Source organism: Aquarana catesbeiana, linkage group LG02, assembly GCF_042186555.1.
Source record: "Aquarana catesbeiana isolate 2022-GZ linkage group LG02, ASM4218655v1, whole genome shotgun sequence".
NCBI classification, from domain to species: domain Eukaryota; kingdom Metazoa; phylum Chordata; class Amphibia; order Anura; family Ranidae; genus Aquarana; species Aquarana catesbeiana.
Genome location: NC_133325.1, coordinates 331529954 through 331554823, shown reverse-complemented (window position 1 = coordinate 331554823; position 24870 = coordinate 331529954). Strand labels below are relative to the sequence as shown.

Genomic DNA, 24870 nt, shown 5'->3' with positions numbered 1-24870 from the left:
ATGAACAGGTGTGACCAGATTGTGTGGACAGCAAAGAGGAAACCAAAATGCATGTAAAGTGTATAAGAATGTTTATTTAAGATAAGTGATATAAATAAGTAAACACCCCAAATACAAATAGTGCTCAACCAACCAACAGAAACCCACAGACAACAGATAATATTTACAGCCAAATGGAAGTACTGAAATAAAACACGTTAGCCAGGCCAGGGTCATACACAGGGGATCAGCAACTGAACAAGGGCAGGATAGGAGAGGGGGATAATGGATGGGATCAGGCTTACAAGGGAACTGGAACACAGGAGGGACGGGATCATGATGGGATCGGGTACAGGCTCAGGCGCAGGCTCAGGTGCAGGCTCAGGTTCAGATACAGGTTACAGGGTTCAGGATACAGGTCACAGGTACAGGTCAGGGTGCAAAGAAGAAAGATACCAAGGCAAGCATGTGAGGGCTTGCCGGGTATTTATGGGACTGCCAGTGATTGTCCTCATGTAACAGCTGAGCGCAGGGGGTGTTGTCTGCTCCATACTGGCAGGATCCATCCGCTGGTGGACGTCAGTACTGCGGCCCAATGATGACATAACACCAGCAGGGAAAGACTCTCCTGACAGTTCCAAACTGCCAGGAGACACCTGCTGGTGGACCTCAGTACTGCATGCCAAATGGTAGATCCTTCCAGCGGACTGACCCTTTCCTGACACAGACGTTAAGTCGCCAAACAACAAAGGGTAGACATCTTTTGTGGGAGAGCGTCCTGTGACCGTTCAACTTGGTCCAAGAAGGAGGCAATGTGAGAGCATTTCCAGAGCCTTTGGAGTAGCGATGGCTTGTCTTGTCCGCACAGTGGGCATAGGCGTTTAAGTGGTTGTTGCAGAGAGGGGAGGTGTGGGATGTAGTCCCAATGCATTATCTTGAACTGTTGTTCACGCCAGAACTCATTGGTAATCAGAGTGCATGTGGAGTTGTACCCAGCCTAAATACGGTTTACAGCTTCTGGGGAGTTTAGGTCTTTATTCCAGGATGTCACCAAGGTGGAGGGGAAAGGCTTGGTGAGGCTAGAGTTCAAAGGCTTGTAAATGTCTGACATTTTGTATTGCAGCTTTTCCAGTAGGGTGTCCAAGAGTGCGGGGTGAAATCTTTGGAGTCTTTTTGGACATAAGCTTGTAATGTGCTGAAGGGCTCGGTGAACATACAGGAAATTATGTTGCGGTAGCTTAAAATGAGACAGCATTTGAGCAGTGGGTAGTGCTGAGCCTGTAGTCAGATCAAAGAGCTGAACAATATGTGACAGACCTTGGGAAGCCCACACCGTGTAGCCTGTGTGGAATTTGGTGCTCTGAAAGGAGGGTTCCCATGGATTGGTATATGGCGAGATACCGATGGTGACAGTTTAAACTTTCGTCTGGTCTCACACCAGGCAACCAGCGTATCCCGTATTAGCAAGTTCCATTGTAGGTGAGAGGGGATAGATTGTAGCTTGCAGTGTATTAAGGCAGGTAGACTGTATGGGCTTGCCATATGAGTTTCTAACTCGTGATTGTTATATTTAGAGCTTTGCGAAATCCAGTCCATATAAACTCGTAACAGACAAGAAAGATTGTAAACCGTTAGGTTGGGGAGGTTTGCCCCCCCTCGCCTCTCGGGAGGAATAGTTTGTGCAGAGCAATGCGGGGACGTCATCTTTGCCATAGAAATTTTGATAGAGTTTTGTATAGTTTTTGTACGTCACTGTGACACAACAATATAGGGATGGTTTGTTGGGAGTACAGGAGTCTGGCTGACCATTTTAAATAGGTTACACCTCCAGAGAAGCAAGATGGGGAGATCCATTCATGTCTCCAGTTCACCCGAGAATTTAGAGATTACTGGAGTGAAATTAATATTGCATAGAGGGGAGGGTATTTTACCAATGTTAATACCTAGGTAGGTGATGTGGGATTCTGTGACAGAGAAGATGGAGGAACTGGTCCATGATGGGGGCCTAGTGTGTAGCAAGAAGAGAATTTCACTTTTGTAAAAATTTATATTCAGGCCCGAGTAACTCTTATGCCGCGTACACACGAGCGGATTTCTCGTCGGAAAAAGATATGATGGCTTTTCTGACGGGACTTCGCTCAAGTTTGCCTTGCATACGACCGTCAAGAGCGTAGTGACGTACAACACTACGACGAGCCGAGAAGATGAAGTTAAATGCTTTCGAGCATGCATCGAATTTTGCGTGTCGGAATTGCCACAGACAATCGCATTTTCGGATAGGAACTTTTCCCGACCGAAAAATTGAGAGCATGCTCTCAATCTTTTGCTGGCTGGAATTCTGCCAGAAAAAGACCAATGGTGCATACACATGGTCGCATTTTCCGAAAAACTCTCATCGGTCTTTTGCAGGTCGAAATTCCGGTCGTGTGTACGTGGCATAAAAACAGGTAAAAAGTTCTTAGATAGTTATCATATCTGAAGCTGGATTGGATGTGAAAAGGAGAATGTCGTCCGTGAATAGTGCTAGTCGTAGATTTTGTTGGCATTGATATATGGGTGGGGTATGGGTGCCCTTGCACAGTCACCAAAAACTTCCCTGGCTTATTGTTGAATTTGTAGTATTGCAAGTCTAAATGTGCTTGATATATTCGTTCCTGGTCAGTGGCGTCTCCAGCTTTCATATTTAGGTTGGGCACATATATATATTTATCCTGGGGCCCTTTACTATGATCCCACAACGGCCCTTTCACATGTTCTGCAGTGAGCTCCCTTCCTACTGTATTGGGGCCCTCCAGGGTGTCAGAAAACAAGAGATATATGTCACCAGCATACCAAGAAAATATAAGGGTCCAAAGCAGTGGGAGAACTATCAGGGTTGCAAAGGTTGTCTTGCCACCGGGCCCTGGTGTTCTGCCACTGTGGAGTTTCCCAGCCCCCTCTTGCTGTCCTGCCCCCTGACAGCACTGGTCTGGCATCTCTTGGAATTTACTAGACATGTGCACACTGAAATATTTCGTTTCGGAATTTTGTTTTCGTCTGAAAAATAAATTTATTTAGTTACTCCCGAAATTCGTTATTATTTATTTCGTTTTTCGTTAAAAATTGCATTCGTCCGAAAATCCAAATTTAGGTCGAATCTGTCATTGAAGGCTTATGGTGTCTGTCGAATGTTCAAAGAAGATTCGACGGAGCAGCTAAACTGTACAACGCCGTATAGTTTACCTGCTCCGTCGAATCTTCTTAGAACTTTCAACAGACACCATAAGCCAAAGTACGTGTGTACTTAGTTCTAGCTATTTTACTGCTCCTCCTCTTTGGCTACAATCAGCCATTAACATTCATCATCATCATTATTTTTATTTATCTTTTCTCCCCTATGTCGAATCTTTTCTCCCCTACGTCGAATCCTTTCTCCCCTACGTCGAATCTTTCCTCTACGTCGAATCTTTCCTCCTCTACGTCGAATCTTTCCTCCCCTACGTCGAATCTTTTCTCTCTATGTCGAATCTTTTCTCTCTATGTAGAATAATCTTGGACTAATAGAGCTAAGGTTAGGCACATTCGACCACAGGTTTGATGGACACAGATTGTTATTGTCATCATCATGTCGAATCTCCTATCTATATCGAACTGTTGTAGCAACGAAAACGAAAATAAAGCATTTGTTTATGTCGGATCTTTCGTTTTTCGGACTCTGCACTTTCGTTATCGTTTGTCAAAACGATAACGAAAATACCTGAAATTCGGACGAAAATGCATTTGGACGAAAACGAATGCACATGTCTAGAATTTACAGGCTGGTTCTCCTGTCCTAAGGATGGGAGAAATCAGTCTGTTTTTTCAGTAACTGAGAGTCCTAGTGGAGTCCTTCCTGCAACTTGCTCTTCTCCCTGCCAATGAGGATGCAGGGGAAGGAGCAGATTGGGCGGCCATGGTTGTGTGAGTGCTCACATTATGCAGTGTCAGAGAGCAGAGGGAGGGGGGAGGAATCACCCGCAGGAGCTGACTGGGGATGCTCTCCCTCTCAATAGAGACTGTGTTACTCCAGAGGCGGCCCAAGTAAGATGGGGCGCATCAGTTACGAATGCAAACAAAAAGACATTGCCTTTTTGTAAAAAAAAAAGAAAACATTTAATGGGGGGGAACCGCATAATGTTGGGGGGGTCAGGGCCCCCTCTGCCCCCCCTTAGTGACGCCATTGTTCCTGGGCCTCAGCACATAAATCAAATTCAGCCTTGGCTTCTCGCCATGATTTGCGATGCTCAGGGGAGTTGTTCTGTGAGAGCAGTGGTTGGGTGTGTCTGAGATGGTCGCTGGCTTCTTGATAGTGCTTTAGAACTTTTCTTTTGTAGGAGAATGCAAATGCAATAATTTTGCAAAACAGCATTGTCAGCATCTCAGCATAGGTTGGGGCAAGTGCTGTGACTTTTGTTGATTCGTACTCAGACCAGGCCTCTTGTAGGACTTTCTGGAGATCTGGGTTGTGGGATAAATATTGGGGGAAGCGCTAGGTTTTGGCTGGAGGTTGTAAGCTCGTATTGAGAATGTGACGGGGGCATGATCTGATATCGATATTTCATGAATAAGAGTATCTGATGTATGAGGCAAAAGAGCGGGGTTGCAAAATAGATAGTCGATTCTGGACAAAGTGTGGTGAGGGGGTGAGTAAAAAGTTAATTCTATACCTTCGTGGTGTGTTAGTCACCAGAGATCAATAAGTTGGAGAGCGTCAGTGAAAGAGAATAACAGAATGACTGGAGATTGTGAATGGGGGTGGGTTGGGGGTCTTGTCATGGACTTGTCTTCGTGTGCTACCATAACTGAGTTTAGATCACCTCCAATCACAAGAGGTAGATGCATGTATGGCAGAGTAAGACAAATAAGGTGCTTAAATAGGCAACTAGTGGAAATTGGGACAGTCTAAAACATGCAAGAATATGCTCTAAAGCAGAGTACAGATACTCCCAGGACCAGACCTGATAAGGTTCTAGTCAGTGCCAGGAACGGCAGCCAGCTCAGGAGAGTAGAAGAGGCTCTGTGTTTGATAAGAAGAACGGAGAATGCAGTGCCATTCTGAGTGCAGTGTGTGATAAAACATTTTTTTAATGAGTTCAAATAAACTCACATGTAGGCAGTATTTAACATGTGTGTATGAGATCCTTTTGCTCACTTGATGTCCGGCTGGGCAGCGGTGGTGTGTCAGTCCCCGTCCGCTCTGGTGGTTTCCGCAGCTCCGAGGCAGGATGATGTCAGCACGGTCAGCACGTCAGCACAGATGGACAGGCTCAGACCACACACCCTGTCCATCAGTGCTGACGTGCTGGCCATGCTGACATCATCCAATCTCAGAGCTGCGGAAATCACCGGAGCGGCCAGGACTGACACACTACCATTGCTCAGCTGGACATCAAGGGAGCAAAAGGATCTCATACACGCATGTTAAATATTGCCTACATCTGAGTTTATTTGAACTCATTAAATAGTTTTTTTATTACATACTGCACTCAGAATGGCATTGCTCTCTCCTTTCTTCAGATACATGTATGGGGCTATATGGGACAAGGCTGACTGGAAGAAGGTTTTGGTGGAAGAGTTGGGGGCATATATGTTTGTGATCATGAGATCTCTGGTCACGATACGCATGTGGGGGGTCAGAAGACGACCTCCCATGTCGTTTGCTATGGATGTTAGTTTGTACGGGAGATTTTGATGGATAAGGATCAAGACTCCTGCTTTACTGTTAGTTGATGCTGAGCCAAATACTTTCCCCACCCATAGGCTGCGCATGCACAGGAAGTCTTCTGAGGGAAGATGTATCTCTTGTAAGTGGGCAATGTCAGTTTTCAGCCCTTTTTCATTTATGTGGGGAGCGAAGCCCCTTAACATTCCAGGATGCAATTTGCATTATGGGGGGTAGGTGATAAACTGGGTGGCCGGTGTTGGGGGGCACTCAGAGGTTAGAACTGGGCAACGGGAGGAGTGGGGGAAGGGATGAAAATGGCCCTAGTTGGGGGGGGGGAGAGAGGTACGGTTTGGGTTGTAATACTCAGGAACAGTTTATAGGAAAAGATCAAGCCAGAGCAAGTAAAAAATCACAATTAAAGGGAAGCCTGGACCTCACTTTCTTCCTCACATAGCAGGAGCTGAGGATATCATCTTGAACTGGTTCCATCTACCTGTGTTCAGTACCTGAGTAACATCTGATGAATACATCGTAAGATCTCAAGCCTGTCTGACCCCTCTGTTGTATGACATCTGGGGTCTATCATAGCTGGTAAGAGTACCCATTTACCTCTTGAGTTTCGCTGTTATTGACTACAGACAAGCCTTACACCATCGTTTCACGATTGGGATTACCTTCTCCTCAGGTATTTACCATTTTTTGTGGACATTTTTTCTTACACCCTCACTGAGTTATATATAGTATAGCCAATTTATTGCCTTTTGGTTTTATTAGATGTGTTATTTAGTTTTTTTTTGTGATTTACTTTCACTTTCTAGTAGCGCTACACTGTCACTATATTACATATTCATATAAGCCTTGTTGACCCACCTCGACATAAGCCCAGAGCGTCCATACCTGCGGGTGAGTACGCACCCTTGTTGAAGTCTGCACGTTTGGTCTTGCAGTAATTTTGCAAAAGCACGGAGCACTTTTAGTTTTGATACTTGATGAACTTTTTATGCATCATTTCTGATGAACTTGTATGCACTACTTTCATTGGCTACATGCTTACCTTTGCATTTATGGACTGGATTTAGTTTTTTATATTTCTATATACTGATGAGTTTTGCATATGTTATATGAATTGATGCACATGTTAATATATGTACAATTGATTGATACGGCACACCAGCACTTTATCGTATATAATATAACTTGTATTGGGAAATGCAGCAAACACCAGTAGCGTTTGACAGTGGGCAAACTGCCTCTGTATGATTTTCCACTCCCAAAACCACTGCGGTAGGAAGTTGGGCCACACAAGAAAATGTCCTTGGGGAGGGCCGACACACACCTGTCTGTCCTCACATGTTAGTATGCACAAATAGCATTATTCTTAAAGGAAGATACAATTAATAATATTCCTCAATCTACTGGGAGGGTTCTAATTACCGTTTATCAAAAAATAATTAGGTAAATAAATCAATTACATTTGAAACCTAATTTGTTTGCATGGACAACAGCTTTTCTACTGCTTTTTTACAGTTTTGATAAAACTGTCCTGTATATACTAATATCGCATGAGTTACTACATGGCAAATGAGGTTCAATGTAGAAAAATGTAAAATAATGCATTTGGGTGGCAAAAATATGAATGCAATCTATACACTGGGGGGAGAACCTCTGGGGGAATCTAGGATGGAAAAGGACCTGGGGGTCCTAGTGGATGATAGGCTCAGCAATGGCATGCAATGCCAAGCTGCTGCTAATAAAGCAAACAGAATATTGGCATGCATTAAAAGGGGGATCAACTGCAGAGATAAAACGATAATTCTCCCGCTCTACAAGACTCTGGTCCGCCCGCACCTGGAGTATGCTGTCCAGTTCTGGGCACCAGTCCTCAGGAGGGACGTACTGGAAATGGAGCGAGTACAAAGAAGGGCAACAAAGCTAATAAAGGGTCTGGAGGATCTTAGTTATGAGGAAAGGTTGCGAGCACTGAACTTATTCTCTCTGGAGAAGAGACGCTTGAGAGGGGATATGATTTCAATTTACAAATACTGTACTGGTGACCCCACAATAGGGATAAAACTTTTTCGCAGAAGAGAGTTTAATAAGACTCGTGGCCACTCATTACAATTAGAAGAAAAGAGGTTTAACCTTAAACTACGTAGAGGGTTCTTTACTGTAAGAGCGGCAAGGATGTGGAATTCCCTTCCACAGGCGGTGGTCTCAGCGGGGAGCATTGATAGCTTCAAGAAACTATTAGATAATCACCTGAATGACCGCAATATACAGGGATATGTAATGTAATACTGACACATAATCACACACATAGGTTGGACTTGATGGACTTGTGTCTTTTTTCAACCTCACCTACTATGTAACTATGTAACTATGTACTCTTCCCTTTATCTATGTTTATGTTTTTCCCATATACATTTTTTATAATCAGCAAATGTTTCATATTGACTCCTCTGGTAGGGTGTAGGATTAGAATGGTAGCATAATGCATAGCTCTTTTTGTTTCAAGAGAATAATCAAAGTTCCGTGAGAGGAAAAAGGATTGGATTTACATCATGCACCATCTTCCATAATGTATACAGTACAACTTGTCATACAGATAATAGTTAGACAGTAACACTCTGGGAACTGGCAGTTCAGCATGTAATACATTTGGCCATAGGACTCTGAATATACATTGTTTCCAGTCTTTTAAAATCTGCCAGGAGCAACTGCAATTTTCAAATAAAAAGTAGATACCTGGTGAACTCCAAAATCACAGGCTAACCATCCTGATTATTGGTAGAGTAGGGCTGGTTTGCTGAAGGCCAATGGGCTTTTAACTTTGCAGGAAAAAATTACTATGCAAGGGAATTTACCCTTAGCTTAGTGAATGAGGTGAAGCTCTGGTGATTTCTATCACCCAATCATGTGCAGAAATACAGAAAACAAATCCCTTGCCATAGTAAATCAACCCCAAAAAGCCTAACCAAATCAATCCACCTTCAATTAAGATGTGTATTGAATGTTATTTAAAAATAACCTAACAAACGGGGACACCTAGAAATAAATAGACATAACCAAAAATCACTACAGCGCTGACACTGTGCCCATCCTATAGTGATAAAATGTCATATATCAGGTTATAGAAGAGGTATTGAAAGATACTTATTCCCAGATGTATAGGAATAAGAATGTAAATTAGTAGAAAATGGCTGACACCGTGGTAATGGCAAGGCTGCTTTCATTTGTGGGCTGGAAATCCACAATCTGTAAAATAGGAAGGGAAGGGAAGAAAGTGCCAAACTGGCTTAGTGTAGCACAATTTATTAAGTAAAATACGATATATATTCTTCCTTTCCCTACCTCTACAAATAAGACTGCAGAGATACAAAAGGGATTTATAATACAATAAGTAATACAATGATTTCTTAGAGCTTAGAGCTGGCCAGCATAGGTTCCATATACTGCACTGCCTATGTGAATTACAAAGTAATTCCAAAGCAGCAAACCACAACCAAACTTTTCTTGTGTTCAAAGAATGTTAAGTAGTAAGAAACATTTGTAGTCTGACTGGATTTTAAGTGTATATACAGTATGTTTAGCCACATTTTTTTTCTTTTTGTGATTGATAATATATGAGAAGAGCTAAGACCACTGAACGTTTATATACTGTGTTCCTGTTTGGAATATTCCTTATCATTTCCTGTCCTCAATATACAATAGAAGGTTAGAGGAAAATTCTCAAAAGGAGGAGAATTACCCTGTTAGACCATTTTCTTTGGGATGGGTGTCCCTCATTTCTTATTCTGGTGACATCTATAAAGTTTTAGATTTCTTTTTGCTTGCTGTCATGGTGACAGTAGATAAATAGAGAGGATGAATCCCCCTAGCAGGGACCAGAAAGCAAATGAAAGCCTTAAGGGGGTTCCAATCCAACTCCATCTAAAACAAAAAAAGAAAAAAAAAGTTTTGACCATACATATACTGTATATAAAGTCTTAAGGGAAACCTGCACGGAGAGAGGTTTGGGAGCTACTACCATTGCTAAACGTGTTTGATTTAGTATAAGTGCCAGAGCTTTTAGGTTGATCCACCCTTCACTGCTTGCTGATTCACTGACCTTGTATATTCAGACATAGAGTGCCCTTGTTGCATGCATGTTTCCAGTCAATAACCAGGTAGTGACATCAGAATTAACATAATAACCCCAGAGACTAAGGCCGGTTTCACACTGGGGCGGTGGGTGCGTTGGCGGTAAAATGCCGCTATTTTTAGCGGCGCATTACCGTCATTTTAGCGGTGCTATTTGGCCACTAGCAGGGCAGTTTTAACCCCTGCTAGCAGCCAAAAAAGGGTTAAAACCACCCGCAAAGCACCACTGCAGCGGCGGTATAGTCGCGCTGCCCAATTGATTTCAATGGGCAGGAGTGATTTAGGAGTGGTGAATACACCGCTCCTTCACCACTCCAAAGATTCTGCTTGCAGGAGTTTTTTTTTTCCGTCCTGCCAGCGCACCACTCCAGTGCAAAAGCCCGAGGGCTTTCACACTGGAGACACAGCAGCGGCTGTTTCAGGGCGCATTGCTGGTGCTATTTTTAGTACTGTAGCGCCTGCAAAATGCCCCAGTGTGAAAGGGGCCCTAAACCTTCAATAAAAAGTGTACATTTTACAGTTTTCATTCATATTCCCTACTAAGAAGTTATCTTTAAAGTTCAACTTTATGTGTTCTAACCAATATATTTATTGTATATACAGTGCTCAGCATAAACGAGTACACACCTTTTGAAAAGTAAGATTTTAATCAATATCTCAATGAACACAAGAAACATTTTCAAAATGTTGACAAAACTGAATTTCATAGAACATTTGTTTAGCTCCATTACATGAAAGTAAGGTTAATAATATAACCTAATATTACAAAATATTCTGTTTTACTTAAATTAGTTGATGCAAAAATGAATACACCCCACAACAAAAACTACTACGTCTAGTATTTTGTATGACCTCCATGATTTGTAAGGACAGCACCAAGTCTACTAGGCACGGAATGAACAAGTTGGTGACATATTGCATCATGTATCTTATTCCATTCTTCAAGAACGACTGCCTTTAGAACATGGATGCTGGATGGAGAGTGATGCTTAACTTGTCTCTTCAAAATTCCTCATACTGTAGGTGTTTGATTGGGTTCAGATCAGGAGAAATACTTGGCCACTGAATCACTTTTACCCTGTTTTTCTTCAGAAATACAACAGTGGCCTTAGATGTGTGTTTTGGATCATTGTCATGTTGAAAAAGTGTATGACAACCAAGGGCACGGAGTGATGGTGGCATCTTTCAATATAGAGCACTAAATCTGTGAATTCACGATACCATCAACGAAATTCAGCTTCCCGACACCAGTAGCACTCATGCAGCCCCACAGAATGACACTGCCACCACCATGTTTCACTGTAGGCACCATGCATTTTTCTTTGTACTCCTCACCTTTGTGATGCCATACACTTTTGAAGTCATCAGTTCCAAAAACATTTATATTGGTCTCATCACTCCGGAGTACAGAGTCCCAGTAGTCTTCTTCTTTTTCAGCATGTGCCCTGGCATATTCTAGGTGGGCTTTTTTGTGAATGGGCTTTAGGAGAGGCTTCCTTCATGAACGACTCCCATGCATGCCATTCCTCTGCAGTGTGTGCTGTATTATGCCACAGGAAACAATCACCCCAGTTTGGCTTTCTACTTCTTTAGCTAACTGCAGTGAACTTGCATGGTGATTTTCTTCAACCCTTCTCATCAGAAGACGCTCCTGTGGAGGTGTTAACTTCCATGGATGGCCTGGATGTCTCTGTGAGATTGCTGTTGCAGTTCCATCTTTGTTACATTTTTGTATCTTTTTTGCTACAGTATTATGACTGATAAGTAAAGCTTTGCTGATCTTCTTTCAGTCTGCACCTTTCTTGTGTAAAGAAAGTATTTTCTTTCTTAGGCCTTGTGACATTTCATGTGGTGCCATTGCTGACAGCATGAAATGGGAAGGGTTTTTTTTTGTTAATTAACGCCCTTTTATAATCAGTAATCATAATGTCTTCTGGACACCTGTTTAATGAATAATTAGACTCAACTGTAGTTGAATTCTTGTTAATTAGGATCTTGTGGTCTAAAATGTAACTTTGCTCCTAAGAGTGGTGAAGGAGCGGTGTATTCACCACTCCTAAACCACTCCTGCCCATTGAAATCAATTGGGCAGCGCGACTATACCGCCGCTGCAGTGGTATTCATTTTTGCAACATGTTCTTGAATTAATTTGTTAGGAAAAATACTTTTTTGTGTGTGCAAATTAACAAATCTTGGTTGCAATCAATGGCCCACATTTGCAGGAGTATTTTGTAGTATAGTGTCCCATAAAAAATGTTGCTTCTGAAGGAAAGTAAAGGTTTTCTGACAAATCTGTTGGGGTGCACTCATTTATGCTGAGCACTGTATATACAGTATATATATATATATATATATATATATATATATATATATATACAGGCATACCACACTTTTAAGTACACAATGGGGTTTATTTACTAAAGCTGGAAAGTGCAAAATCAGACTCACTTCTGCATAGAAACCAATGAGCTTCCAGGTTTTATTACCAAAGCTTAATTGAACAAGCCGGGGTTAGAAGTTCATTGGTTTCTATGCAGAAGGGAGCCTGATTTTGCACTTTCCAGCTTTAGTAAATAAACCCCATTGTGTACTTAAAAGTGGGGTATGCCTATATATATATATATATATATATATATATATATATATATATATATATATCAGGAAACCAGTATATGAAATCCTTTATGTAAGCTATTGTTGATAGCTTATGCTGGTATTCAAACTGCTAAATTTTTCAAACAATAAGGATGCCACATAACTGCCATTTTGTTGCTTATTTTTCCAAATGGGGCTGTGATTTATTGTGCTGCAAAGGAAGCTGGTAGTGCCAGCAGTATTTCCTGAAAATGGACAAAATAATGTCTGAAGCGATCAGTTGTATGACAAATCTGTGGGCTGTTTTACAGTTTGGTATAAACTTTAAATTATAGCACTTTCATAAAGTTCACGATCGGTGGCACAGATCCAGTCAAGGAAACTTATTGGTAAGATAACTTTGGCAAGAAGTCTGTTGTATTTTTTCCAGAAATCTCTGCACTGCTTCTAAAATACTTGTGAGGCATACAAAACCTAGCGTGAGAAATACAAATCTCCAGTAGGAATTACATGAGCGTCAATCAAAATATAAATGCAGGCTGATATTGCTGCTTGCAGATAGAATGAGTAAATTTGAGACAGTTTAATAGTACTTTAATTAATTTAATATATTAGATAGAATGTCTAGCTAATCTAATAAGACAAAGGGGGTAAAACAGTATGAAAACTGCAGAACTCATAGTAATCAATCAGGTCTTAGTTTATTGTCATTGAATCAATACAAAATGTATTATGATTAGTTTATATGAGTTACTATACTTTGCTCTATCATTGCACTAATACATTGAAGAGCACTATGGCAATTTTAATGAATGTGTCGTAATATGTCATATCTTGAGGAAATGCACCTAAAAGCTTTTAAGCTACACAGCTGTAGCTCTATACTGACTAAGAAACTTTTTTCTCTGATGCTATTCATACAAGTTTTTCTTTCGTCATGCTTGGCTATGGTATGGAGAAAAAATGTAAATAATCTTAAAGGACTCTGGGCTCAATTCACTAAAGGAGATCATATGTGATATTTGGGTCACATATCCAAATATTGTATGCAATATTTAAAAGCTCAATTCACTAAAGGCATATGGGATATTTACCACAAAAATAAGAAGTGTTTGTTAATTATTGCATTAACCTAGTTAAAAGTCAGTTCACAAAAAAAAAAAAATATATATATATATATATATATATATATATATATATATATATATAAACAGGAGCATTTGTTAAATAAGTCATAGTCTAGCCACATGCTATTTAATGAATAGTGCTGGTTGTTAAGGAGCCTGGACCCACCATATCCTTAACAACCATGACTCATCTGCTCTCAGTGGGGTTCCCCACAGATAGCAGAATGTAAAAAAAAGAAAAGCCAGCATTAACAAATAAAAAAACAACAATGTGGGGTTCCCCTTCAAGTCTGGTATGGATTTTAGGTGGAACCTCACATCAAAAATAAAAATTAAACTTGGCATGAGGCCCCCCAATATCCATACCAGACTCAAAAGGCCTGGTATGAATTGTTAGGGGACCCCACACTTTTTTTTTACATGTTTTTGTGCTGGCTCCTCTTTGGTTTACATACTGCTATCAGATAAGTCATGTTTGTTAGGGATGCGGCGGGGACGGGCTCCTTTACAACTAGTTATTCACTTGTTGTCAAAGACGCCAGTGAGTTCCAGCTATCTTGAAAGAGCTGCATGCAAAAATGGATTTGGAATGCTGTTAATCTGTATTTGTTTATTTTTATTTAATCATTTCACAGTTGAAAAGATAAAGTACTGTCCATAAAACCAAATGCAAAAGCATACAGTTTTCACAGGGTGATTCTTCTAATATATAATAAGAGGAAGACAGATTCAGATTTTCTAATAATTTTAACATGTGACCTCCTAGTTTTGTCAATGTGAATGAGAATTTTCACGTTATTGAACTGATCAGTGAACTGGTAATAATTCCTCAAGAATCTGTCTCAATTTGCTGGATGTGTCGGTAATGTTACCAACATTGGTGCAAATGCTTGCTCAAATTAGGCGCAGGTAGTTCTTTAGGGAACCACTGCTAGGAAATTGTCATCAGAACTATTTTGAATTCCTCTGCATATTATTGCCTTTAGATGATGCATTGCTCATCTTTTTCAGTCTGGAAAACTTGTTAAACAAGTTTTGTCTCTGCAACATTGAATCAATTCTATATAGCAGTTATCTCCCTGCAGTAGCTGATTCAATACACTGTGGGTGGTGATAACAGGATTGTCTATAAACTTTGTACACAGTGCAGGGATATCTCTCATATTACTTCCTTCTGCTAAAATGTTCTTAGCCTACAGTGTTACCTATAACTAGGTAACTAGCAGGGCAGGACTTAGGGTGGTTGGGGCCCCTGGGCTTGAGTCACTTTCGGGCCCTACCTTCTATACATTACTTTAAACCTTTAGTTTTCTTTTAAGCGCGCCACTCTGATACCGTTTGTCTGCCATTACATCATTGTCTAATGCAGACTCTTTTTCTCAATGGCAGTAAACGAGGCACTACGTAACTGCCAATAACCAATCAGCAAACCTCAAGATAAGAGTTTAAGGAATTTTAAGGAAAAAGAACTATTTAAGGAAAAAAACTTACATTTAAATGCTCATCAATGCAGCCTTGCACAGCGTCCATCTGCATGCTTGTCCAGTGTCGTTTGCAGCCTTATCAGTGTCATTTGCAGCCTTATCAGTGTCATTTGCAGCTTTATCAGTGTCATTTGCAGCCTTGCAGCCTTGTCCGTGTCATTTGCAGCCTTGCAGCCTTGTCAGTGTCATTTGCAGCCTTGCAGCCTCCATCTGCAGTCTTATCAGTGTCCATCTGCAGCCTTGTCCGTGTCATTTGCAGCCTTGCCCAGGCTGCAGTTAAACTGCAGTGATTTTCAGTGTCACTGCAGTTTAAATATGGCACCGCTGAGATACACAGAGCCAGTCCTGTGTATCTTGGCTCCTGTCGGCTTTTCTCGGCTCCTCTCGCAGTCCCACCCAGTCCCGCCCTATGATGGACATAACACAGGTCCAATGGCGGGACTGGACGTGACTGTGAGCGCCGCCGATATACATACATAGCAGAGTGTACTCAGCTAGCTCAGCTCACAGGCACGTCCAGTCCATGTGTTATGTCCATCATAGGGCAGGACTAGGCGTGTGACTGTGAGCGGAACTAGCCAAGTATAGCCCATAGGCTTGAGCCCAGTCAAGCCCAATGGTAAGTCCGGTCCTGGTAAGTAGGTATGCACCTTAAGCATACCTCCCAACTTTTTGGGATGAGAAAGAGGGTCAACTTCTAGCACAATGTACACAATGTATTTAGGCCAAGGGCACACCCTTGCTATGTCCTCAGTTATGCAGACCATAAAGAATGTACTGTATATGTCAGAATTAACTGGTTATACCCATAATAATATTTTTTCACTATACCTTTTTTTAATGGCTTTTCAAAAATGCAAACATAATAATTAGAGCTAGGATGAAGGTTAAGTGCAGAAGAACACTTTTAGAAACAATTGTGGAGGAAAGGGGGACAGAGGAGTTTGGTTCTGAATGAGGGACAGTCCCTCCAAATAGGGGCAGTTAGAAGGTATGCCTTAAGGCATACAATAACCTCTCTGTGTTTGAATAAAATACCATTTTTGTTTAATGTGCACTCATACAGGCATACCCCACTTTTAAGTACACAATGGGGTTTATTTACTAAAGCTGGAAAGTGCAAAATCAGGCTCCCTTCTGCATAGAAACCAATGAGCTTCTAACCGCGGCTTGTTCAATTAAGCTTTGGTAATAAAACCTGGAAGCTCATTGGTTTCTATGCAGAAGTGAGTCTGATTTTGCACTTTCCAGCTTTAGTAAATAAACCCCATTGTGTACTTAAAAGTGGGGTATGCCTGTATACAGTTTATTTGCAAGATAATAAGCCCTGGGTACACCTGTTTCCGATTCCACAATGATGAACACTGCAGTTTAGGGTTGCTCGTTCAATCAGCTCTGACCAGCATGCACAATAACAGTAGTATCTGTTTTAATTCAAACTCTACATGAAAATTTAAGCACTCTGCATGCAGATAAGATTGTAAAGATGGTTTCAAGCTTTCTTATTGTGATCAACTCACAGCTGTAAATAAGCATGTTTCATAATAAATCTTCAGGGTATTGGTGGCTTTTATTTCCTGTATCCCTCTCTGAGCAACAACAGAGTGGTCACTGTGTAAAATAATGTGTACATAATAATTTACAATGGTATACTGTGTGTGTATATATATATATATATATATATATATATATATATATATATATATATATATATATACTGTATAATACTGTTCTAGTTATTTTACTGTATTGTTATATACCTTATTTATCGGCATATAACACGCGGTGGCGTATAACACGCACCCTCATTTTAAGAGGGAAGTTTCAGGAAAAAAACATATTTTTAAAATAAACAACTTTGAAGCAAATTAAGGGTCAGTGCCCATCAATGTCCATCTGCAGCCTGATTAATGCCCTTCTGCAGACTAAATAAAGTCCTCAGTGCAGCCTAAACAAATCAATACAGCCTGATTATTGTCCTCAATGAAGCATAAAAAAGTCCTCAATGCAGCATGATAAATGCCTTTATTTAAACAGCCTTCCTTTAAAATGCCTTATGCCAATAATAAAATGCATTCTTTTGCAGCCTCACCATCTCCCTCTCCAGCAGCCTGAAATCAGGAAATAGCCGAGCCGTCACATCCTCTCCCCTCTGCTCGTCGGCTTTCACTCGGCTCTCACGTTACACACACACAGTCCCGCCTCCGCCATCGGCTCCTGTGATAGGCAGAACACTGGTCCAATGCCGGTGGCGGAGGCGGGACTGTGTGTGTGTAACTTCATGTCCTCTTCACTCAGCTCCTTGACTTTCACTCTGCTCTCCACATCACACACACACAGTCCCGCCTCCGCCATCGGCTCCTGTGATAGGCAGAACACTAGTCCAATGCTGGTGGCGGGACTGTGTGTGTGTAACGTCATGTCCTCTTGACTCGGCTCCTTGGCTTTCACTCAGCTCTCCGCGTTACACACACACAGTCCCGCCTCCGCCATCGGCTCCTGTGATAGGCAGAACACTGGTCCAATGCCGGTGGCAGAGGCGGGACTGTGTGTGTGTGACGGGGAGAGCCGAGTGAAAGCCGAGGAGCCGAATGGAGAGGACATGACGGCTCAGTGAGGTACACTATCGGCGTATAACACGCACCCCTGATTTGCCCCCGATTTTCAGGGAAAAAAAGTGCGTGTTATACGACGATAAATATGGTAATTAAAGTTTCTAGCACTTTGCAGCAGTCTGTTGCTAGATCATATACCAATAACAAACAAGCAAACCACTGAATAGTTAAAATACATACATTAACTACTTTAGTTAAACATTAAAAATCTTCAGCTGCCCTCATTCCAGTTAATGAGCTGTACTCTGCAGGAGGGCTGGAGGCTGGCATGAGTATGGCCCATCTATAGGAATTAATTTGACCATGGTGTGTATGTACAGTAAGAAAGGGATGATTTCTAAGCAAAGGTTGTGTGGCTCCAGGTGGGACCGCACAGTGAATATTTATGTAATGGTGGAGGAAGGTATGTAATATCAAAGCAGGTGGGTAAGGAAAATATTTAATGGACAACTGTACTAACAGTTAATTAGTCCTTTAGGGGCGCACATTTCTTTACTTCAGTTAAAAGACAAGTATGACGTTTGAAAAAACAAATCTACATACTCACCTAGGTGGATGCACCATCAATCCAATGCTGCATCTGCCCCTCGCTCTTTCTAAGACTGAAAACAGACTGATCAAAGACCACTGATCACTCAGTTCTCAGTCTTCAGTGAGCAGAGAGCTGGTGATTATCAGTCACAGGTCTCTGCTCTGCCCTTCCAGCCTTTACTGGAGCACTGGGCTGTTCAGCATCTGGGTGGATGCCAACATTAATGTCAGGGTCTCTCCAGAGTATGGAAAAGCTGAATTACTTCAACCTACAGCAGACTTTAGCCCACCGTCAGTTGAATACAGGTCACAGGAGTGCAGAAGGAAGTGCACTCCTGTGACCTACAGGAGAAGAAGGGCCAAAAGAGCTTTAGCCTCACTTCTCATTTAAGCAATATAGCTTAGTTCAGAAACCTCCCCTTCTTGCTGGAAAAAGAAGGGGAGCAGCACAACTCAAATGAGTTCGCACTTGCACTCTCTCATTCTAAAAGATTGTTTAGACAGCTCACTGCAGAGCAGTATTGTTCTGATTGATACAGAGATACAGATTGATACATTTCCCAATGTAATTGCTAGTGTACAGGGGGTTTCATGGAAGGGGATTAATTTAAAGTTAGCATATAGAAATATAGCCCTCATTTTTGGGTAAGGGCAAAATGTGTTGTTCACTGGAATAATTCGGTGAATAATAGACTGAAGAGGCTGGGTCAGACCAGAGAGATAAATATATAAATACACTCTGCAGTGGAGAATGATATAAAGAAAAGCCCACTTCCATGGAATATCCCTAATATGCTACATTTTTACAAGAGTAAGAAAACACAACATCAGTTGGTCATTGAATTTATAGTTTCTTAACAGTTTTAAAGGGTTTTCTATTTTAATCAAGAAAGTTGGAAACCTCTTTACAGGAATCCTACAGATTAGCTCATTAGATACATACCTATTAGCAGTTCTAAATCAAACTGTAGAGTCTTAACTGATTAGCTATTTCTTTTTTTTTCTATAATTGGCCTAGCCAGTTGGTGGAGTTCTAAGCAATAGCAAAGTCCATAGAAATCTTCTCCTTTTGAGTGTGGGAAGGTGTAAATATTAAATATATTAGGTTATTTACTTTTTGCAAAATACTTTTTGAATGAGTTTAAATCCACTGTGAAGAATGGGGTTAGTTATTTTCATCATTACTTCTAGTCACAACCTGATTTTCTCATTTAAATGGTGCTATATTTGGGAGTGCTAAAATCCATTAGTTTGGTGGTTGCACTAAAAATTGAAAAAGTCAGAATCAGAATGCTAGAAAATCATAAAGTGATTCACATATTCAGTTAGGAAGTTATACTGAGGAGCAAGAAAAGTACATTGGGTGAGGAGCTGATATCAGCATTGTAAAACATTGAGCTCATCATTACTATTTTAGGGACACAATATAAACATCTGACATCCAGACATTATCCATTTATGAAACAATTGTCTATTCAACCAACGTTGGCAGTTCTAAACTCAATCAACTTATGTGAGGAAAAATGCTAAATGCATATATGGGGATTGCCTTATCTTCTAAAGAGTTTATAGCACTGTTCAGCAAATGCTGCAATCAATCACCAATGCAGGACAGCACTACCAGGCCCTGATCTCCCTTACACCTCCCTGCAGCTGCACACAACAGACTGATCAACCACCAACTGTCCCTGATAAATGACAGAGCAGCTCTGTGATGATGTTTTGAAGTTTGGGAAGCTTTCAGTGTTAGATGGATTGCACAGGGCAATGCAGTGCAGTCTCATTAGATTACAGTACTACCCCAGTCCCAATATGAGTACTGGGAGAGGGAGATAGGAAACATCTGTTTAAAAACTATGCATATAAATAAATTGAACACCCCTTTTTCCCAGTTCAGTTTTGCACAGGTTGGGTCCCTTTTGTACTACCATATGACATGGGAAGCCATAAATCTAAAACAGGAAATAATAAGGTCATCTTACTGCCAATGCAGCAGAGATGTTTAATTTACATATATATATATATATATATATATATATATATATATATATTTTTTTTGTGCTGTATGCTTGTTTTAAGTAAATGTAGACTATACATGTACCAACTATAAAAGAGCATATCTTCTTAAACCAATTTATTTTCAGAAAAAACGTTGTAACGGTCAAATTATATTTTAAATGTTTGCATTACAAATATGGTACTTTTAAAGTTTTTTTTTTTTCTTTAAATTCATCTAAGCACATTTTGATATTGTTTTATGATTTGGGAAACAGGATGAAGTTGCTCGTTTTCTAGCTCTCAAGCCTGAAATTGGATCCTTGCAAGTCCAGGGAACAAAATTAAAAGAAAAGGAACAAGGGCCAATGTTTTTGGACGCAGATGTAGCAGCTTTTCTCAACCACTATAATCAAGTTCTTTCCAACTTGCAATCTAGAGAAAAACAGCTTCAAAATAGTAAGTGCAACCAAAGAAGCGTATGGATCTATAATTACTGAGAAATCTTAAATAGTTTACTTCACATTTGTCTGCAAAGCCAAGTATGTGTGCAGGGGGGGTTATTTACAAAAGGCAAATCCACTTTGCACTACAAGTGCAAAGTGCACTTGAAATTGCACTGAAAGTGCACTTGGAAGTGCAGTCACTTTAAATCTCAGGGGTAGATCTGAAATGAGGGGAAGCTCTGCTGATTTTATTATCCAATCATATGCAAGTTGTTTTTTACTTTCCTGGCATGTCCCCCTCGGATCTATGGATCCAAGTGCACTTTCAGTGCAATTTCAAGTGCACTTTGCACTTGTAGTTTGCACTTGTAGTGCAAAGTGGATTTGCCTTTAGTAAATAACCCCCAATGTGACTTATCAATATACATTTATGTTTATCTGTGTTTTAACATTGTTTTGTGTATGTACAAATACCATATAGTTTTATAGGTGTATTTATCAATTTAAAAAAGTGTGCTATTTCAGTAGTTTCATAGAAATATGTATTTTAACCATTTACTGTCCAAAATCTGAAAAAATAAACATTACTTAGCATGCTGCCCCTTGCTGAAGATATGTTTATAAACATCCTATCTTTGACACTAAAAGCAGCTAACACTTTGTGTGGCTGTTGGCTGACAGTCCCAACTATTACTGACAGCCTGGGTCCTCATTAAATATTAGGAACCAATGAAAATGGTTCTTCACCATGGGTTCACTATGTCAGCTATGGAATAATAATCACATGCAAGTTATAGGCTTCATTGAAAAATAAAAGCCCTCAGCCACATCAGAGATTTTATTAAAATAGCGTACCAGTTAAAAGCTGTATGTGCTCTTAAAAAAGCAACACAAAATAATGCTGCTAAATTTTGGTCTGGGCATCTAGGTATAAACAACCTCTGGTCATGAAGGAGTTCAATTAGTTTTCTTTTTCTAAATCCCTGGAGCGTGAAAAAAAATCTTTTACAAATGTAAATACTTTAATGAAGTTTAATGAAGTTAGGATTTTGGGTTTGACTTTAAAAATATCTTTTGGACTTAACTCCACTTTTATTGTCCCATACTTCAGTTCTGTGTATGTACAAAATATTGAAGAGAGAGGATCATTATGACAGCAACAATGAATACCTAGCTTCTCTCCTATTGGGTTTCTTTTAACAATTATCTCTGTGTTTAATATTTTACAGTGTATTTTTTAAAATTATTCAGATTCTAGCTTCCTATAATTAACATAACATTTTTTTTAATATAGAACATTAGCTGCACTCTACACTTTAATCTTTGATAGGAATTAGTATTAATTTGTACAGAATTCAAGTGACAAAAAAGCATGTGGCGATCAAACAGGAACTCAGACCATACCTGATGTGACTGGGAAATAAGGATGGGAAGTGTGGTGGGAAAAGGTTATACTGCTACTCTGCCTAATTAATACCGCACCTGGGTTTAAAAATCTTCAAACCTTTTATGTGAAAGATGAATCATGAGAAACAAATGTTAAGGAAATCTCTCTAAAATAAAAACTAAAATAAAAATAAAAAATAAATTATTGTAAATTTGCTGTCCCCTCAAAATAACTCAACACACAGCCATTATTGTCTAAACCGCTGGCAACAAAATTGAATACATCCCTAAGTGAAAATGTCCAAATTGGGACCAAAGTGTCAATATTTTGTGTGGCCACCATTATTTTCTAGCACTGCCTTAACCCTCTTGGGCATGGAGTTCACCAGAGCTTCACAGGTTGCCACAACCTCTTCCACTCCTCCATGATCACATCATGGAGCTTGTGGATGTTAGAGACCTTGCGCTTCTCCTCCTTTCATTTGAGGATGCCCCACAGATGCTCAATAGGGTTTAGGTCTGGAAACATGCTTGGCCAGTCCATCACCTTTACCCTCAGCTTCTTTAGCAAGGCAGTGGTCATCTAGGAGGTGTGTTTGGGGTCGTTATCATTTTAAAATACTGCCCAGCGGCCCATTCTCCAAAGGGAGGGGATCATACTCTGCTTCAGTATGTCACGGTAAATGTTGGCATTCGTGGTTCCCTCAATAAACTCTAGCTCTCCAGTGTCGGCAGCACGCATGCAGCCCCAGACCATGACACTCCCACCACCATGCTTGACTGTAGGCAAGACACACTTATCTTTGTACTCCTCACCTGGTTGCTGCCACACACCATCTGAACCAAATAAATGTATCTTGGGCTCATTAGACCACAGGACATGATTCCAGTAATCCATGTCCTTAGTCTGCTTATCTTCAACAAACTATTTGCGGGTTTTCTTGTGCATCATCTTAGAAGAGGCTTCCTTCTGGGACGACAGCCATGCAGACTAATTTGATGCAGTGTGCGGTGTATGGTCTGAGCACTGACAGGCTGACCCCCAAACCCTTCAACCTCTGCAGCAATGCTGGCAGCACTCATATGTTTATTTTCGAAGTCTATTTTCCAAGGACAACCTCTGGATATGAGACTGAGCATGTGCACTCAACTTCTTTGGTCGACCATGGCAAGGCCTGTTCTGAGTGTAACCTGTCCTATTAAACCACTGTATGGTCTCGGCCACTGTGCTGCAGCTCAGTTTCAGGGTCTTGATAATCTTCTTATAGCCTAGGCCATCTTTCCGTTGGACTTTCAGTGACCAGTATGGGAGAGTGAGAGCGATAACACCAAATCTAACACACCTGGTCCTCATTCACACCTGAGACTTTGTAACACTAACAATTCACATGACTCCAGGGAGGGAAAATGGCTAATTGGGCCCAATTTGGACATTTTCACTTAGGGATGTACTCACTTTTGTTGCCAGTTGTTTAGGGTTTAGACATCAATGGCTGTGTGTTGAGTTATTTTGAGGGGACGGCAAGTTTACACTGTTATACAAGCTGTACACTCTTTACTTTACATTGTAGCAAAGTGTAATTTCTTCAGTGTTGTCACATGAAAAGATATAGCATATTTACAAGAATTAGAGGGATGTATTCATTTTTGTGACATACGGTGTATATATATATATATATATATATGTATATATATATATAAAATCACTCATCAAAATATTTCAATGTGTTTTTAATTATCGCCTCTATTTGTTGGGTCTGTTTAGAGAAGGCCAAAGGAGCAGGAGGGATCTCTGTGAAGCACTGTCTAGTGCTGAGTCTCAGAATGGATAACTGATAAAGGGATCGGGAGTGTTGTTCATTATGACTGATGTGGATGTGAATCGCTGGACAACATGATTTACTGAATGTCCGCTATTAACATATATACCAGATCCTCATCTAGGATAAGAGTCTAGTATAAATGAAGGGAATCCCAGGCCACTTTGTTTACAAACAGAAGTAAAAAGAAGTAAAAAGCTGAGCTCTATCAATTTAAACAGTATTTTTATTTTCTTTGTAAATATCAGTTTTGTTGTAATTGGTTCCATACATTGTACAAGTGCGCAACTTCACAGGCAGATCAAGGCATCCCCCAGACATGGTATTTAAACACATTTGTTTTGTTAAAGTGATATTAAAGCCTTTTTTTTCTAAAAATAACAAACATGTTATACTTACCTGCTCTGTGCTGTGGTTTTACACAGAGCAGCCTAGATCCTCCTCCTCTTGGGTCCCATGCCAGCGCTACTGGCTCCTCCCTCCTGCTGGCAAGCAGCTTGCTATGGGGTACCCAAGCAGGTGTGCTCCTGACCCACAACTCTGTGTGTCCATTCACACACAGAGCCGTGGCTTGGCCCCATCCCCTCCATCTCCTGATTGGCTTACTGGCTCTGAATGACTCTGATGAGGCAAGACTCTTGTGTACATCACTGGATTGAGAGGGGGCTCAGGTAAATATTATGGGGGTCTACTGCACACAGGTTTTTTACCTTCATGCATTGAATTCATGGAGGTAAAAAACCTTGTGCCTTTACAACCACATTAACATTTCACTTAAAGCATTGTTATTTTCTTTTTTTTGTGCTTTGGTACATGTTCCCCCAGGGCAATGCCCATTCCCTATGTCATGGAGAAAGTAACAAGGGGGTGCTGAAACACACAAAGACAGGTGGGAACACTTAAAACTTTTAAGTGGATAGGAACAAAGCCAGGGATTATGTAAGAGATATGGTTGCTGGAGTATACAATACACATACGAAGACAGAGGCTGAATTATCCCACATGATTCACCTATAACTAAAGTTTTGGGTAGTCTGATTCAAGGATAGAAGTAGGGAGGTGTAAGGTA

The 24870-nt window shown here is 40.6% G+C and overlaps 1 protein-coding gene across 1 annotated transcript in view; it reads left to right on the top strand.

Moving 5' to 3' along the window:
• The window catches only part of DMD (dystrophin), a 3507873-nt gene that overhangs the window by 1126447 nt on the left and 2356556 nt on the right, over positions 1-24870 (top strand). Inside the window, exon 20 of the mRNA XM_073614841.1 lies at positions 20428-20608. Coding sequence (XP_073470942.1) covers positions 20428-20608 — 181 coding nt within the window. The remainder of the gene's footprint in view (positions 1-20427; positions 20609-24870) is intronic.